Source organism: Pseudorca crassidens, chromosome 16 (assembly GCF_039906515.1).
Source record: "Pseudorca crassidens isolate mPseCra1 chromosome 16, mPseCra1.hap1, whole genome shotgun sequence".
Taxonomy (NCBI): domain Eukaryota; kingdom Metazoa; phylum Chordata; class Mammalia; order Artiodactyla; family Delphinidae; genus Pseudorca; species Pseudorca crassidens.
The window spans coordinates 13,845,001-13,864,207 of NC_090311.1; the positions used below are offsets into that span (position 1 = coordinate 13,845,001).

Sequence of the window (19,207 nt, forward strand, 5' to 3'; positions counted from 1 at the left end):
CTTCCTGACAGTCTGTGATGTAAGAAGCAATTTATTAGCATCTACTTTCATCATCACGTAGTACATAAATCTCATTGCTATACTTTTTTGACCTGGAGTTTCTTAAATACTTTGTCAGTAATAAAGACTACTATTGAAATACTTAACTTAGTTAAGCTGCCATGTTGTTATTCCACATATGAGATCAACGTAAGATTTATTTTTAAACATTTCTCTTTAGCTAATTTTCCTTAGTAGGCGCATGGGTTACTTCCTGCTAAGAAAAGGAAATCATGCTTGCCCCTTTTAATGTAAGAGAGGTTCTTTTGTTTAAATTAGCAGACATGTCTGTGGTTATGTATACAGCTACATAGAAAAGAGACACTTAAAAAATCCTCAATAGCTTTCTCAAAATGTGTGTAATAGCGATAAAAGTTCTTCGTTGTCTTCGTTTCTCTTTCTACATTCAAATATTAGCTAAGATTTAATCAGGGCAGCGTCTTAAACACTTTTTTTCCATGATAGCTAAAGGTCTGGCTAGCTAAAGAATTGCAGTATTCTTAATCATGGGACAAGATGTGTGGGCTTCTGGAATAGCTGACTAATCTCTGAATGCTGAGACTTTTTCCCCCTCATTCCTAGTTTCTCACATGGTTATAGAGGAAGTGAATTTTATGCAGAACCATCTTGAAATAGAGAAGACTTGTCGAGAAAGTGCTGAAGCTTTGGCAACAAAGGTGAGACATTTCAAATAAAGGAATTCTACCTGAGCTTTTAAATTTCAACTTGCTTTTCCAAACAGTGGTCTCTGTCCTTTTCTGCTTTTCTAGTTCTGTAATCAGTTGTCTGCTCTCATGATCCTCATCAGAGGTCTCAGAATCCTGGAATATGATTATGTAAATATCTGTCTTAATGCAAAGATTATTTTGATTGTAAAAAAAAAAAACAGTATTTGTGTGTGTGTATTTCAGCATTTGTGGTTTTTGCCTGTGAAAATGGTCCCAGAGTGGTCTGTTGAACTCGACTTTCCAAATGTCTGTGCATTTGGTTAAAATGCTAACCAAGTTTGAAGCTAACCTAGAGTGACATGAAAGAGCAATGAGTGTTTCCTGTTTGAATCAGATGAAAAAGTCAGCCTCAGACCTTACAGTTCAGGTGATTATTTTTGAAAGCAAAGTGAGGGCCTGCTAAGGGTTACCTCCAGTGCTCCACTGATTGCTGCTAGCTGATGAATTTACCAAGTGTGTAATTTTCTATATTCTATCTCATCAGAAGTACATTATTATTATAGAATGTTTTTAATCTCTGTCTTATGTATTTTGGGTTGGGTAAAATGCATCTGAACCACTTCATCAGAAAATGGATTACAGCAGTTTTCAGCCAAATTTCATTAGTGATGCTGGTTTTGTTTCTTTCCCCTCTCCCCCATCACCTACATCCAGAGTATTTCTTTGGATGCAACTGAAATTCTGTAGATCAATAAGTCAATTTAATTTGTATGCATTAGCAGTGTGCTTGCTAGAGGTATTTGCTTAATTGTTTGCCTAACAGCACTACATTAGAATTCATAAGATACGCAGGCAGAACCTAACTAAGAATATAAGTATGTGTATATAGCTTCTTTTCTGTTATTTGTCTGAAGAATATATAGCAATAGAGGCCATTGCTTTAAAAGCAACGATAACATGGGTGCTCTCATATCATTTCTATTCTCTATATCACTAGAGTTCACTGGTTGATAATACTGTTGGAATTCTCTTTTCATTTCCTTTACTTTTGGACCAAGTAGAAAAAATGTATTCAGAGCATACTAGTTGTTCTGAATCTTGTAGTGGCTAAGGATAGTTTCTGTATTTTTCTCTTGTTATTAACAAGTATTCCTGTTGCAATAGGACATCCAAAGTGAGAGCACTGACTACCTCTCAGGACTGGCAGTTTATGGAAAACAGTGGTTTGGGAGGCAGTATGTACAGGTTTTATTCCTAATTGTATAATTTTGGACATATGTGACTTTGGCCAAGTTAATTCTGTTCCCTGGACTGCCATTGTCTCATCTTAAATGACAGGATGAACTAGAATTAGGACTAAAGTGAGAATGGGACAGACTTTCTTTATGATGACTTTAATCATTGGTCCCCTTAAAAAATTATTTTATTGCTATTCCCCCTTTTTTATTTAACAGTTGATTTTGAGCAAGAGAATTCACCTCTCTAACCTGCAGTTATCATGTCATAATTGTCAGTGTAGACCAGGGTTGATTTCTTAAGAATACCTCAGACCCACTGATTCTGGGAGTATGACCCAGACATGTGAATGTTGAAAAAGCTGCCAGGTGACTGTTATATTCATCCCTGCTTCTGAACAACTGTGTTACTAATCTCTAGGGTCATTTTTACAATTTAGTATTGACAATAGGATCCTTAACTTAGAGTTTGTCTTCTATTCTTTAAGAAGCTCTTTTGAAAATGGACTTACGGTTTGTTTTTGAGGATACGGTGTGAACTCAGGAACTTTAGAATAAAAAACAAACCAAAAATACCCTATTCAATTAAATGCTGTAGATGTGCTCATTGGATGTGGAAGATAACTACAGCTTTGAATGCAAAGTTTGGAAACTTCATTATATGTGTGATCAATAAATGAAAGTAGCACATCCTGATTTAAGTATTAATTGTCATTTTTGGAAGTAGTTTTCATTTTCTAAGCAGCAGAGTTCCTGTACATTCTTATTTTTCTAAAGTGTTTGCTCTCAAATTAATGACAAATGGAATGTTTCTTATGATACAGTTTCTTTTAACATCTTTATTGGAGTAGAATTGCTTTACAATGTTGTGTTAGTTTCTGCTGTATAACAAAGTGAATCAGCTATATGTATACATATATCCCCACATTCCTTCCCTCTTGCATCTCCCTCCCATCCTCCATATCCCACCCCTCTAGGTGGTCACAAAGCAGGAGCTGATCTCCGTGTGCTATGCAGCTGCTTCCCACTAGCTATCTATTTTACATGCGGTACTGTATATATGTTAATGCTACTCTCTCATTTCGTCCCAGTTTACCCTTCCCCCTCCCCTTGTCAAGTCCATTCTCTGTGTCTGCGTCTTTATTCCTGTCCTGCCCCTAAGTTCATGAGAACCTTTTTTATTTTTTTCGAGTCCATATATATGTGTTAGCATACAGTATTTGTTTTTCTCTTTCTGACTTCACTTTGTATGACAGACTCTAGGTCCATCCACCTCACTACAAATAACTCAATTTCGTTTCTTTTTATGGCTGAGTAATATTACATTGTATATATGTGCCACATCTCCTTTATCCATTCATCTGTTGATGGATGCTTAGGTTGCTTCCATATCCTGGCTATTGTAAACAGTGCTGCGATGAACATTGTGGTACATGACTCTTTTTGAATTATGGTTTTCTCAGGGTATATGCCCAGTAGTGGGATTGCTGGGTCGTATGCTAGTTCTATTTTTAGTTTAAGGAACATCCATACTGTTCTCCAAAGTGGCTGTATCAGTTTACATTCCCACCAACAGTGCAAGAGGGTTCCCTTTTCTCCACACCCTCTCCAGCATTTATTGTTTGTAGATTTTTTTTGATGATGGCCATTCTGATGGATGTGAGGTGATACCTCATTGTAGTTTTGATTTGCATTTCTCTAATGATTAGTGATGTTGAGCATCCTTTCATGTGTTTTTTGGCAATGTGTATGTCTTCTTTGGAGAAATGTCTGTTTAGGTCTTCTGCCCATTTTTGGATTGGGTTGTTTGTTTTTGATATTGAGCTGTATGAGCTGCATATGTATTTTGGAGATGAATCCTTTGTCAGTTGCTTCATTTGCAAATATTTTCTCCCATTCTGAGCGTTGTCTTTTTGTCTTTGTTTATGGTTTCCTTTGCTGTGCAAAAGCTTTTAAGTTTCATTAGGTCCCATTTGTTTATTTTTGTTTTTATTTCCATTTGTCTAGGAGGTGGGTCAGAAATACAATTTGACTGCATTATTTCCTTAAAAGCAAGTGTGGATGCTTTCCTTTGCTAAAATGTGAAAGTTAAACTGATAATTATAGACCAGTTATTTAAATCGTATGATCCAAGTCTGTTTAATTTGCTTATTTTGTATCTTTAAATATTCATTAAACTGTGCTCAATATAAAAACCCTATTTAAATTTGAATATAGTATAAGATTCTGTTACTGTAGGGTTATGAAAGATTTATTTTTGCCTTGTAACTAATAAGGATTCTAAATCCCAAGTAGTATGCCGTTAACCTATATAACTTGATGAATAATAACTGCAGTGAAATTTCTCAGCCCAAATTTGTGAATTCAGAGTTCTCAAAAATTTCCACTTAGTATGGTTATAAGATTTAATGTGTATAAGTCTTATATTTCTTCTTTCAGAATGTGAAAATGTTGTTTTAGAGAAGACGTTTGCAATTTTGTTTGGCTTTTTTCTTGAGATAGTAACTTTGTTGAATAGAGTAATTGTATTACAGCCAAATAGTAGCTGGTAGACTTTGGTGCCTGGCTTGATAGAGGCATTAAAACTCTTTTGAGGGCAGAACTGTTAACTGTTAGGTTATTAAATATTACTTCGATGGTGGCCTGGGGAGCACCAGATGGCAAAAATTAGTATTTTCAGTTTTTCATGAGAATCCTGGGGGAAGAAGCTTTGTATAGATGAATACCTTGGTTGAAGGAAACTAGCTGATAAATGACTTCCAGAGGAAAATTAGACACACAGACTAAACCTCTTTTGTTACTAATAGCTAATATTTGCTGCATTTTTACTGTATGTCAGTCACAATACTTTATATATATATCTCATTTAATCTTCATATTATGGGATAGAGACTATTTTTATCCTTAGTTAGCTGATGAGAAAACTGACACTGAAAGATTAGATTATCCTAGAGGCAGAGACAGAATTTGATTGCAGAGCTGAGTTCTTAACTCTGCTATACTAATTTTATAGAAATGCATACTCAAGTACTGCATTCCTCTATGTCAATTATCTGTAGTATTGGTGTACATTAGAATCACCTGGGAAGCCCTGAAAACGTGCTATGCTCGGCTCTACTGCCAGAGATTTTGGTCTGGTGAGGGCCTGCATGTTGGGAGTTTTTTTTTTTAAAAACTCTACAGATGGTAATGTGCAGGGTTGGGAACCATTAGTTTAAATATTAGGAGGCAGAATTACAAACTAAGTCTTGAGTTTTTTCACTTGAGTTTTTCTTAAATTGTTCTTTTGTCCTTGCATTCAGAAAAGATGTCATCATTTGAGAATTGACGATGGTCCTTGAGTGTCTAGTGCCATGCTCTAGCATTCATGGTTCAAAGAACACACAACAATGTTTACTTGAATTTTCCATCTGAAGGAAGAGGGATTGGGAAATCATGGGTCTTATATCTTATCCCTGATCCTCTAATATAACATGGAGAGCTAGAAGCTGGAGCTATGGGCTGGGAACTGGGAATAAAGGTCTGTGTCTGATTCCTTGAATAGATCTCACCAGCCTTCCCAGGAAGAATCTGTGGAATGGTTCATAGCCATTTCTAAGTGATTCTTCCTGATTCCCCAGAGAGGTCAGGGAATGCTCTAGGGAATGCTCTTGTGTTCCAGACCACGCTACTCGGGGTATATTTAGTTTCCATATTACTGGGGTAAGAATCAGATCTCCCAAATTGAAATGGGCTGGACTTTCCCTGAGAGAAACCCTGAAGGGTCCTAATCATGATCACAAATGAAGGACCAAAGCCAGACAAATACCATACTAAACATCTTATTCTGGCATAAGGTTTACAGCAGTGAAGGGCATTTAGCTTTCCAGTGAATTGTTTCTGTCTGTGTTTATTTCCAGTGTCAGTTATTAAATTAAGAACTTGTCTTGATGGCCAACGGCCCTTAGTAAATGCAAACACATTTCTGTATCTTATATTTTATACTAGAGAAATCAATATACGAAATACTTTATACTCAAATAAGAGAAGACCTTTTATATTTTAGTCTTGTGAAGAGAACACGTAAGCAAAACCATATTTTCCTTCTGTGGACTTTGGATCAACTTTAGTCTTCGTGTGTGCCTCGTACTAACATTTATGTGCACATAAACACAGGAGCTGAAGAAGGTAACAATAATTGATAACCAACTCATTTTTACATCAGGGGATAACAAATACATTAATGAGTTAGGATTCCTTTATCTGCAGTGAATTAGATAGAGATAATAGAAACGTATCTTGAACTTTCTTCTATCGTGTATTATTAGAACTCTGTGTACAGATAGAAACACATTTTGAACTAATTTAAGCAAGAAAAGGAAAGAAAAGTAGGAATTTGTTCAGAGGGATATTGGAGAATCCCATAGAATCCATGAGCTAGGAGCGTTTTAGGAATGGACTGGAGCCCTGTGGCAAACCCTGTGTCTGTTGCTTTTCTGTGTCTCTCCTACACATTGGCTCCATTTTGGCTTTGCTGTGGACTGCCTTTCTCTATTCCTCAATTCAGTAGTGTAACGTGGTTGCCAGTAGCTACTGTATATCCAGACACATGGAAAGGAATTCATCTCTCTGTTCCAGTCTCCAAATTTCTAGAGAAGGGATCTAATTGACCAAGCTTGGATTATGTGCCTAATTCCTGGACTAATTATTATAGCTATGGCCAAAGTGGTAGGTTGTGCTTTGGGAGAACTTGGCTTTTCCCATAGAAATCATTTGGAACAGTGAAGAGGAGTGTCAGTGTCCAGAAAACAGAGAGTGCCAGGCAAACAAACATTTCAAAGATGTTCACAGCACAGCATCAAACAAAATATTTGCTTGAAAGAAAGTGTCTTAAATTAAGACTTTTAATGACTGTGAATAAATTGAAATTTTATTTAATCTATACTGGTGTTTCATCTTAATTCTTCTTGTATTTATCAGTTATAACTAGCATTTTCACATGCTGCTGGCTATAAGGCATAGGTTTTACTTAAAGTAATAAGTTTAATATTAAAAAGTATAAAAAACCTTATTTAATGACTCTTCTAATTGTTACTTCATGCTGTGAATGTTGATGAATGTGCAAGACAAAAATACACTTAATTTGTCTATTGTTTAAAAATCCAAGACACTCATTTTTTTTAACATCTTTATTGGAGTATAATTGCTTTACAATGGTGTGTTAGTTTCTGCTTTATAACAAAGTGAATCAGCTGTACGTATACATATATCCCCATATCTCTTCCCTCTTACGTCTCCCTCCCACCCTCCCTATCCCACCCCTCTAGGTGGCAAGACACTCATTTGACTGCTGTTAAAATAACTGTCTTTATATTTGCCTTAGTTAAATAAAGAAAATAAAGCATTGAAAAGAATCAGCATGTTATACATGGCCAAGCTGGGGCCAGATGTAATAACTGAAGAGATCAACATTGATGATGAAGATTCAACCATGGACCCTGAGGGTGCTGCCGAGACTTGTGTCTCAGTACAGTGTCAGAAGCAAATCAAGGGTAGGATCCCTGGCTTAATTATTGAGCATGTTTTTGACTCCTGTTAGGATAATGCTTCTGAACCCTGGTTGCACATTGGAATTACATGATAATTTCAAAAAATATTGATGCCTGTTTCCTACTTTGGAAAGAATTCTGACTATTTGTCACAGGGGGTGGCCTGATTGAGAAGCATGATGGATGTATAGCTTTATGAGTACTTTCTTGTTTGGGATTAGGCACTTTTGAAAGCATTGTCTTGACAGAAGCAGTCAGTTTGCCTATAAACTTCTAAAGGATAGGACTGTGTATTAAGATATTTTTGTTAAATGAAAGTAAGAATGAATAAAAGTATATTTAGCTGACACCTCCTGTTAGTCTGTTTCTCTGTTGGAATCTTTGGGGAAGATACCTCCCCAAATTGCTTAGTCTCTGCCCTCCAAGAACTTCCCATATGATTCAGGCAATGAGCTAAAAGCAGTATGTAGTATTAAGCAACTGCGGTGGTCCCCAAGTAGTGCTGTAAGGCAAGATCACATGTTACATCTATTAAATACACATTAACTTTATTAATACATAAATACACACACACACACCCCCCTATATATTGTTAAGGATGTAGGAAAACAGTTTGGGGCTCAGTAACTATTGGAGCATTTTAACTTACTGTACCTGTCAGGAGTAATACTTGTTTGCTTGTTTGGTAGATAAAACTTCAGCAAGAAGTATAAAGAAGGAAGTAAAAAGAAAGCCATCTTAACCTGACTTTCTACCCCCTAACTTAAGACAAAATCATATTTATGCTGGTAGGAAGGGAGAGAAAGTTTAAAGGCTTTCCTTTTGTTTGTATTTCTCCCTTCTGTTAGGTCTTGAATGGTATGGTCTCTTGTTCTTCTTTAAGATTAGCCAGCCAGTGAAGAAAGTGGTTTTAAAGTAAGTCTCTGATAGGGCTTCCCTGGTGGCGCAGTGGTTGAGAGTCCGTCTGCCTGCCGATGCAGGGGACACGGGTTTGTGCCCCGGTCTGGGAAGCTCCCACATGCCGTGGAGTGGCTAGGCCCGTGAGCCATGGCCGCTGAGCCTGCGCGTCTGGAGTCTGTGCTCTGCAACGGGAGAGGCCACAACAGTGAGAGCCCCGCATACCGCAAAAAAAAAAAAAAAAAAAAGTCTCTGAGAACCCTTCAATTAAGCTGGGTTCATGTAAAAAGTTTGATTTAACTTATAAATAAATAACCACATAGCAGGTTTCTAAGTATCCTTGGAGAAGGGTAAGAAATTAAAAGCACTTAAAAGCTAAGTGGCAGGGCTTCCCTGGTGGCGCAGTGGTTGAGAGTCCGCCTGCCGATGCAGGGGACACGGGTTCGTGCCCCGGTCCGGGAAGATCCCACATGCCGCGGAGCGGCTGGGCCCGTGAGCCATGGCCGCTGAGCTTGCGCGTCCGGAGCCTGTGCGCCGCAACGGGAGAGGCCACAACAGTGAGAGGCCCGCGTACCGCAAAAAACAAAAAAAAAAAAAACAAAAAACAAACAAACAAAAAAAAAACTAAGTGGCAAAAGTGTGTGGGCCTGGGTATAAATTTAAGTAATCTGTGCTAATCCATGTTTTTTTTTAACATTTGAGTGGTAGAAGTAACTTTAATCTAACACCAGAAGTTTTTGCACTTACAGTTGCTAGTATTTTCACTCTAGTAATACAGTTTTCATTAAATCTCAATAATATGAAATATGAAGTAAATTAAGAAACAAAACACCAACACCCTGGAGAGAAAATTATTAGAATTAACCCTTTTTCAAATAGGTCTTATTTTGAGTCAGTTCAAATAATGTTTAAGGGCTGTAAATTGGCAGCAAGTCAGGATTTTTTTCTTTAAATCAAAATCTCCAAATTATTAGCTGCCCAGTTTGTTTGTATTACATTGTGACAAAAGCCCATGGCCATTAAAAAATAAAAAAGAAATTAGTACAGTGCCTTAATTTGTTTTGCTGAAAGCTTAAAAAAATTCTACTTCTAAAATGCCAGATAGTTTCCTAGAATACAGGTTTGATATATTGCAGAGAAAACATGATCTAGTATATTTAACATAGTGAGCGTGCCTGATACAAAATTTTAGAAACATAGCTATATTTGGCGGGGCGGGGGGGAGAAGTGATATTTCCATTGTCTTTTGCTACTTCATTTTCCTTTTAATTGTGGAATAACTTTGACCATAAGCTGCACATGGATTGGCATTTTCAATTCTTCTGACAAGATTGGTTTCTTCTTTTAAAAATAAGGCTTTTTTTTTTCTTATTTTTTTCTTTAAAAATGCAGAACTTCGAGATCAAATTGTATCTGTTCAGGAGGAAAAGAAGATATTAGCCATTGAACTGGAAAATCTCAAGAGCAAACTTGTAGAAGTAATTGAAGAAGTATGTATCTTAGGCCCGAAAGGCAAGACCTTTAGTCTTTTAAGGTGTTTGGGGACAGGCTAAGTCAAAAACTTGCTGTTGGAAGCTAATTTCTGACATGAGAACCATGTACCAATTTTAATCTTCTCTTGTCCCCACTATTTCAGACATACAAAAAGGTATAGAAAATAAGATCATGAACATTCATGTACCCACTGTCTAGCTCAAGAAATAAAATAGTAAAATAGCATTGAAGTGTTTCCTATTGTCCCGTGTGTTTCACTGTGAGGCAGATTTGTGACAGTGATATCTGCATTTAAGTCATACACTTTGTTGCTGCTGGTGAAGAATGATTTTGCTTCTCTGATGGAGGGCTGACTCAGCTGGGAAAGGCTATGCCCCTCTGTACCTCCAACACAGGCATATATGATAGATGGTAGAATGGGTTCAAGTGGGTATTTGGAGAATCTTTTTATTTTTCCTTTTGAATTGTCTTTAAGAGCAGGAGCACATAATTAGCCTTCTTTGCATGAGGCTTCAAGGATCTGCCTTTGCAGTCTCGGTTTAACTTGTATCAGTGGTTCTCAGAGTCTGTAGCCCAAGGCTTCCCAACTGATGTGTATAGCACCTTGATATCCTTCAAATGGCTTACAGGTATGCCAGGGTATTGACCCCTTCAGTGAGCAGCCTCTTTCAGTTACCCCAGTTCCCATACACATATTCTTAAGGGCCATAATGTGAAAAACGTTGGAAAGCAGTGACCACCAACCTCCCATCCCCAGTTGCTTTCACTTATTGTGGCAGTAGTGTGAGTGGGAAGAAGGATGATGACATTCTAGAAGCGTTGAACTGTATACTGGTTACTAATTTAAACCAAAAACAACAATATAGCTTATACTAAAGGAAACCAGTTCACAGACCATATGGAAGTGCTGATGGATTCAGGGTCCCTTTCAGGGACCATTACCTTAGCTTGTTTCTTGAGTATAACCATAGGAGAGAAAGAAAGACATTTTGATGCATTCCAATCCTCAATTATAATTATTTATTGATGATTCTCTCCCCTCCCACTTAGAGGTGTTATTGGAAGCCATTTCAGAAGTCATTTTTATTATGACTATTTCAGACATCTGAAAAGTGTAAAAAACAAAATAACGAACCTCCATATGCCTACTATGTAGTTTAATACATAAAACATTAGCATAGTATTGAAACCCGTGTGTATCTCTCCCTAACTGCATTCTCCTCACTCCCTGCAGTTTCCTTAAACAACCATTATTCTGAACTTGTTTTTTATCATTTCAATGCATATATTTACATTTTCACTACAATACCTAGTATTTTGAGTGTTTTAAACTATATAAACCTGCTTTTTTAATTCAACATAATGCTTTTGAGATTTATCCACTTGGTACATGTAACTTTACATTCTTTTTTTTAAAACTATACTATGATATTCTCTTTTCCTATTGATAGATGCCAAAAATTAGTTCAGAAATTTAAGTTTTGTGTGGGGGGAGATTTTCATATGTATTTTGTTTAAGCCAAAAGTCAAAGTTCAAAGTCTTTTTTATTTTAAAAATTTATGTATGTTTTTACTTAAGCCAAATGTCATCAGAGTTTAAAATGAATACCAAAATTGAATATTGGCTTTCTGATTAAATGATTCAAGTATTTTCCGGGTGCAGTCTAATTGGATTTTTGCATTAAAAATGTCAATCATTTACACTGGACGGCTAGAACACTGCCATATTTAGGGACCAATGCCAGTACTATTTGGAATATGTAAAGAAGTTCCAGATGTACATCCTAAATTAAATAGTTACTTTGAGGCTTTAAAAACATTTTAATAGAAGCCTAGCACAGTGAAGCCAATTACTGCTTTAATGTAACATCGTTTTGAAAGTTGAATAGCAATTTAAGGATCACACATCATCATATATCATGTTTTACAATTTTGGATGTTTTCTCCCCTCAAAATATCACATTTTTAGGTAAATAAAGTTAAACAAGAAAAAGATGTTTTAAATTCGGAAGTTCTTGAACAGAGAAAAGTCTTAGAAAAATGCAATAGAGGTATGTATTTCCAGTCTTTTCCCTCAAATATATATGTAATTTATTTTGTTTATATATATTTTGTGTTGTTTTATACTGGTATCTAAAGATTCTTGTAGCAAAAATCTTCTATATTGTGTTTTCCTAACTTCTAGCAATGAGTCTCTCTCATTCCTGCTCTTTTTCCACCTACCTGAGAGTCTGGGGACATTTAAAAGTGCTTTTGCTTGAGGAATTCATGACCCACTCATTTTGAAACTTCAAACCTAAATACTCTTTTGTCCTACATATATCTTGGGACCATGACCATATTGGCTATCCCCTCAGTGTTTATATATCTGGTAGGTTAATTGGTAAACTTCTCCTCGATCCAGAAGAGATTAGGATATCTACATAAATACATGCAACATTATATGAAAAACTTTTAAATTAAGAGGATATGGAAAATGGGACAAAGGAAAAGTGAGAATATATGTTAATGTACAAAGTGCTTATTACTTACTCCGAGTTCTTGCACATTTCCTGCCTGTGTGCCTGAAGTCTGGCTCTGAGCTCTCTAGGAGCCAGAGTGATGAGAGATTCATGATCATTTTTATGAATCATATAAAAATTTACCTGTTGGTCAGGAGAAGCAGACCTGGTCTCATGGTGAGAAGGAACTTTCTCCAGAGGCTACTTCTAGAGAAAATTCTGTGTAATTTGATTCCATCATACTTGTCATAAAACACAGCATCAAGTCTCATGGGACCACTTCTTATGTCCCCTGGTTTAGGGCAAAGGAGCAAAGTGCAGTTCTGCAAACATAATTCTTAAGGGAGGGGACTTACTATGATTTTTTGTTCTCCTTTTTTCCCTCAGCCACTGTCTTTCCTAGTTCAGAAGCTACAACACTAAAAGGAAACCTTTCAGACCCAGGGCCTTCCCTATTGTTATTGGTGGTAGTTCTCCATCTTTGTGTCATTCATGAATTGAGATTTTTTTTTTAGTAAATAAAGGACCTTGTAGCTAAGTGTGGGAGATGCACTAGCTTGTAACATTTCCTCTGCCTTTTATGCATTTAAGAAGATAGAAATGGTGTAGAAGAATTTTCAGTCGTGATGCACTGTGCTAGAAACAGAGGGCTCTGCAGAGGTTAATATCATGGACCTTGCCTTCAGGGAGACCCTTATCTAGGCAGAGAGAGATTATATAAATAAATACATGACTAGGACCAACTGAATTTCTTTCAGAATCCAAGAGGGCCAGGTCATGTGAAAATTCACTTTTTATTATAGTGTTCTGGACATAGAATAGAAAGTTAATTATCTTGCCCAGGGCTTCAGATAGTCATAATCTTCTTTGTTTTCTTTGTGAAATTTCTTTTTTTTTAAAACAGGTTTGAAAATCGTTTAGCTCTCAGGGACCTGTAATTCACATCACAAACCACCACTTCATTGCTTTACTTGAGTAAGACTGTTAGTCTTTCCTCTGAGGAGGCGTAGATTGACCGAGTACAGAGTTTGAAATTCTATGTCATTACGCAGCAAACCAGTCCTTAATCAGTTAGGACTGAAGTGCCCTGGAGGAACAGTTTGTGAAAGCTGCCATTAAGAGAGCCTTTTTAAAGGTTTTTATTGACATGACTCAGCTCAGGATTGAAAGTGCCTTGCTGGAAGCCAGTGGAGAGGCTAGTGTGCTGTCCACCTATGTGGTTCCTAGTTGGTAATGGCGTCATCACTCCCTCTGTCCCGTCTACATCATTATTTAACAGAATAGGTCACAGAATATCAAAAAGTAGGAAAGAATTCATGTTGCTCCTATTTGACAGTATCGTCCCTTTGAAGATTTCTGTCCACAGTGATTCTTTCATTCAAAGCTCTGACTCTGGGCCCATATGGATCTAAGGCTGTTTCTCTTCTTTATAAATATGGAGAACACTTTGAAATAACTTACATATGTACATTTTTTCTTTTTATTCAAGTAACATATTTTTTGGTGGAAAGTATAGATTTATATGGGAAAAGTAAAAAAAAACTAAAACTCAACCCTTACAGTCCAGAGATAAGCACTATTAACATTTTAGTGTTTATTCTTCCAGGAGAGGAAAGGGGGGAGGGGCAATTTATGGGTAGGGGACTAAGAGGTACAAACTATTATGTATAAAATAAGCTACAAGGGTATATTATACAACACCGGAAATGTAGTCAATATTTTATAATAACTATAAATGGAGCATAACCTTTAAAAATTGTGAATCACTGTATTGTACACCTATAACATATGATATTGTGCATCAACTATATTTCAATCAAAAAACCTATATATGCACATTGAGTTGTTTATTAAATATGTTTATAACGTATATGGAGTATAAATAAAATACCAACAAAAGAAATATCTTTTTTGCCCATCAGTGCTTTACAAGCCCCTGAACATCAGTCTCTACTTGTGTTCCTTCCTTGGACTTTTATCATTGCTTTTATTTATAGTTTTGTCATATATATATATATCCCTAAACAGCATATTGTTTAATTTTGCATGTTTTTGAACTTTATATAAATGATATAATTTTGCATATGTCCTTCTGCTGCTTTTTGTGTTTGTCCGGTTCATCATGTTGAAGGGTATTGCTGTGGTATGTTTATTTTCACTGCTGTATAATATTTCATTCAGTGTCTATACCAAAATTCATTTATCCAGTATCCATTTGGTGAATGTTTGAGTTTTTTCCAGTTTTTTTGCTATTCCAAGTCATGCTGTTATGAAAATTCTTATACATGTCTTCTGGTGCACATATCCAAGAGTTTCACTAAGATATATGCCAAAGGTAAAATTTTATCTTCAATTTCACTACATAATGCCAAATTATTTTTAAAGTAGATCTATAAGTTTATACTCCTGTTAACAGTGTATTTGTTTCCATTGTTCTGTATTCTCTCCCAGCTTGATATAGCTATACTTTTAAATTTTTGCCAGTTGCCTCTTTGGTGAGTATAAAAAGGTAGCTATGGTTTTACTTTCCTTTTCCTTGGTTACTAATGAAGATGGTAATTGGCCTTTCACATGTTTCCTCTTCAGTGGAATCCTTGTTGACGTGTTTTGTATGTGGCTTTTAAAAAACAAAAATGAACTCATTTTAAAAATATATCATGAATGTCTTTCCATTCAGTAAATATGCCTCTACAATGTAATTTTGATGGCAGAATATTTCTTGTACACAGCATACTTAACTGATCCTTCAGTGTTAGACCATCTAGATTATTTCACTGTTTTCAGCAATGATGCACAGAGCACCCTTGCGATTAAATCTCTGTATATGTTCATGATTTATTCTTTTAGAAGAATAAATACATTCCTAAAAGTGGAATTGTTGAGTCAAAGGGTATGAATAGTTTTAGATTTTAGATTCATATTGCCAAGTTGCCCTCTAAAAAGGTCTTACCAATTTATACTCCAACCAGCAATGAATGTGGGTGCTTATATGCCTGAATAAGGAATCTTTCGTCACCATTTTTCATCCGTATTCTTGATAATCTGTGTGGCGTATTGTCCATTTTCTTTTCCTTGTCTTCTCAAGTGTCCATGCTAGCAGTAGAAGAGTATGAGGAAATGCAAGTGAACTTGGAACTGGAGAAGGACCTTCGAAAGAAAGCAGAGTCGTTTGCACAAGAGGTAAATATCTTGCAGAGACTTCGTATTTTATTTTTATATTTTAAAGAACTTTGCAGATGACATATAAAAATATTTTTTGAGGTTGAATAAGCAGTCACTTTGAATTACGGATCACCTGATTTAGGGAGCTATGGAATAGTATCAAATTCATTGAACTTGGTGTCGGAAGATCTGGGTTTAAATTTTGGCCATGTCATTCAGTTAGTAGCTGTATGTTACTAGCAGTTATTAGCAGTTCCTTAGCCTCTTTGGGCTTCACTTTCACCATCTATAAAATGGGTGATGTTACTAACCTAACCAAGTGGATTTTAAAATCAAATGGCACAATTTTTCAAAAGAATTTTGTAAACTATAAAATGCTATGTCGGGGAAAGAAATTATATTTAGGGATACCCATCCCATAACTTGTGAGGGAAAGTCCAGCTTGAGTACAGGATTTTTGCATGTTTCCAGTAGCCTCAAGACCTCAAGAATCTAGGTTACATCTCAGTATACCATCTGAAATAACAATATCATGGTATTAGTATTTCTCTTCAGCTGCTATTCAGTGCTCTCATTATGTGAGTTGATGCTTCCGCTTGCTGTGGAACATTGTCATGTTACACATCCATTATCTGAGCCTTTCACCAGAGTAATGACTTGCCTCTCATGTTAGAGATAAGCTTTGAGCTTCTCATGTTCTGGCCTTAACTTTGTTGCCATGTGGTTATTGGGTATTCCATGGCTCTGGGACTGGTTTCCAGGGAAATGATGAGGCACCAGTTGGCTGAACTGTAACAGCTCATGATATGGAGCTGATCTGCATGAGATTTCCATCATGTGTAAATATTTTGAATCTGTGTGCATACTGTAGGTTCAAGGAAAGTAGCTAAGGAAATATAAAACATTCTTAGGTGGACGTATCCAAGGTGTAGAAGGAAGACAAAGCATGGGGTTATGGGAATGACATTTGAAGATCAGATTATGGTTTTGTGCAGGAGTTTTTCTGTGCTTGAATGTAGCTGTGCTAGCAATGAACTATACAAAAGATTTAGTCTGAGAAGATCTGATTTCAAATATTGATTCATTTTACTCAGAGAGTTTAATGAAAGGTAAGTATTGTTCTCTTATTTCCTGGAAGGAAGAAAAAAAAATTGAAGTGTGTTAGAGCCCTTTGGAAAAAGCTGCAGCATACATAAATAATGGAACTTGGGCTTCCCTGGTGGCGCGGTGGTTGAGAGTCCGCCTGCCGATGCAGGGGACACGGGTTCGTGCCCCGGTCCGGGAAGATCCCACGTGCCGCGGAGCGGCTGGGCCCGTGAGCCATGGCCGCCGAGCCTGCGCGTCCAGAGCCTGTGCTCCGCAACGGGAGAGGCCACAACAGTGAGAGGCCCGCGTACAGCAAAAAAAAAAAAAAAAAAAAAAAATGGAACTAAATAAATGGTTGAGGGGAGGGAGAGTAGAGATAATGTGAAGATGCCTCCATTGCAAAACTGAAAACGTTGGCTGATTTTGACCTGAATGCTAGGGTCTTATTTTGAGAGACATTTTCAGTTTTCCATTTCTTGTTTGTAGAATGATGTTAGAATACAAAGCAGCTCAAAGGAAAACTTGAAGACCATGCAGTAGCAGAGAGGATAGATGGAAGAAGTAAGATTCCTTTAAGAATGAATGATTCAGGGCTTCCCTGGTGGCGCAGTGGTTGAGAGTCCGCCTGCTGATGCAGGGGACACGGGTTCATGCCCCGGTCCGGGAAGATCCCACATGCCGCGGAGCGGCTGGGCCCGTGAGCCATGGCCGCTGAGCCTGCACGTCCAGAGCCTGTGTTCCGCAACGGGAGAGGCCACAACAGTGAGAGGCCCGCGTACCACAGAAAAAAAAAAAGAATAAATGATTCAGTCTGCCATCCACTTGGTAGTGATTGGTGGAAACAATAGTACTGACATGTTAACCCAGAATGAGGAGAGAGAAGTTTGAGGAGGGAAAGCAAGAGCGGTGGCACTTACATTACTGGTTGCATAAGTATTTGCAACAGTGCTCAATGATTGTACAATGTCTAGGTTTGATCTACACAGTAGTGAGAAGAAAAGATAAAGCTAGATTAGAACTAGTATATCTTCCCTTTTCACGGTTTACAAATTCTCAGGTTTTCAACAGATAACTACACGACTTAGCTTAACCAGAGAAGTACCACTTTTGCATTCTGTTCTTTAGTGCATTCAGCAAACATCTGGTAAGCCAGACAGTGTGTAGATAGTGGGAATATAATGATGAAGAAAGCAAATATGATCCTTGCTGTGTTGGAGTGTACAGTATAGAGCTGTAGAAATCAGTTTTTTTTTCCTATTTTCATTTTGCCAAACTTTGAGTATTTGACAGTGCTTTTCTTTTTTTTTAAATTTTTAAATTTTATTTATTTTTTTTATACAGCAGGTTCTTATTAGTCATCAGTTTTATACACATAAGTGTGTACATGTCAATCCCAATCTCCCAGTTCATCCCACCACCACCCCCTCCCTCCCAGCGCTTTCCCCCCTTAGTGTCCATACATTTGTTCTGTACATCTGTGTCTCAGCTTCTTCCCTGCAAACCAGTTCATCTGTACCATTTTTCTAGGTTCCACATACATGCGTTAATATACGATATTTGTTTTTCTCTTTCTGACTTACTTCATTCTGTATGACAGTCTCTAGATACATCCATCTCAACAAATGACCCAATTTTGTTCCTTTTTATGGCTGAGTAATATTCCATTGTATATATGTACCACATCTTCTTTATCCAATCCTCTGTTGATGGGCATTTAGGTTGCTTCCATGACCTGGCTATTGTAAATAGTGCTGCAGTGAACATTTGGGTGCATGTGTCTTTTTGAATTACGGTTTTCTCAGGGTATATGCCCAGTAGTGGGATTGCTGGATCATATGGTAATTCTATTTTTAGTTTTTTAAGGAACCTACATACTGTTCTCCATAGTGGCTGTATCAATTTACATTCCCACCAACAGTGCAGGAGGGTTCCCTTTTCTCCACACACTCTCCAGCATTTGTTGTTTGTAGATTTTCTGATGATGCCCATTCTAACTGGTGTGAGGTGATACCTCATTGTAGTTTTGATTTGCATTTCTCTAATGATTAGTGGTGTTGAGCAGCTTTTCATGTGCTTCTTGGCCATCTGTATGTCTTCTTTGGAGAAATGTCTATTTAGGTCTTCTGCCCATTCTTGGATTGGGTTGTTTGTTTTTTTAATATTGAGCTGCATGAGCTATTTATATATTTTGGAGATTAATCCTTTGTCTGTTGATTCATTTGCAAATATTTTCTCCCATTCTGAGGATTGTCTTTTCATCTTCTTTATGGTTTCCTTTGCTGTGCAAAAGTTTTGAAGTTTCATTAGGTCCCATTTGTTTATTTTTGTTTTTATTTCCATTACTCTAGGAGGTGGGTCAAAAAAGATCTTGCTGTGATTTATGGCAAAGAGTGTTCTTCCAATGTTTTCCTCTAAGAGTTTTATAGTGTCTGGTCTTACAGTTAGGTCTTTAATCCATTTTGAGTTTATTTTTGTGTATAGTGTTAGGGAGTATCCTACTTTCATTCTTTTACATGTAGCTGTCCAGTTTTCCCAGCACCACTTATTGAAGAGACTGTCTTTTCTCCATTGTCTATCCTTGCCTCCTTTGTCATAGA

The 19,207-nt window shown here is 37.0% G+C and overlaps 1 protein-coding gene across 6 annotated transcripts in view; it reads left to right on the plus strand.

The window, feature by feature from the left end:
• SHTN1 (shootin 1) overlaps positions 1–19,207 on the plus strand; it is a 101,901-nt gene that overhangs the window by 30,721 nt on the left and 51,973 nt on the right. For all 6 annotated transcript variants that reach the window (XM_067709286.1, XM_067709289.1, XM_067709285.1 and 3 more), the window contains 5 exons: positions 622–716; positions 7,305–7,473; positions 9,760–9,857; positions 11,831–11,912; positions 15,448–15,542. In XM_067709286.1, the coding sequence (XP_067565387.1) occupies positions 622–716; positions 7,305–7,473; positions 9,760–9,857; positions 11,831–11,912; positions 15,448–15,542 (539 nt within the window). The remainder of the gene's footprint in view (positions 1–621; positions 717–7,304; positions 7,474–9,759; positions 9,858–11,830; positions 11,913–15,447; positions 15,543–19,207) is intronic.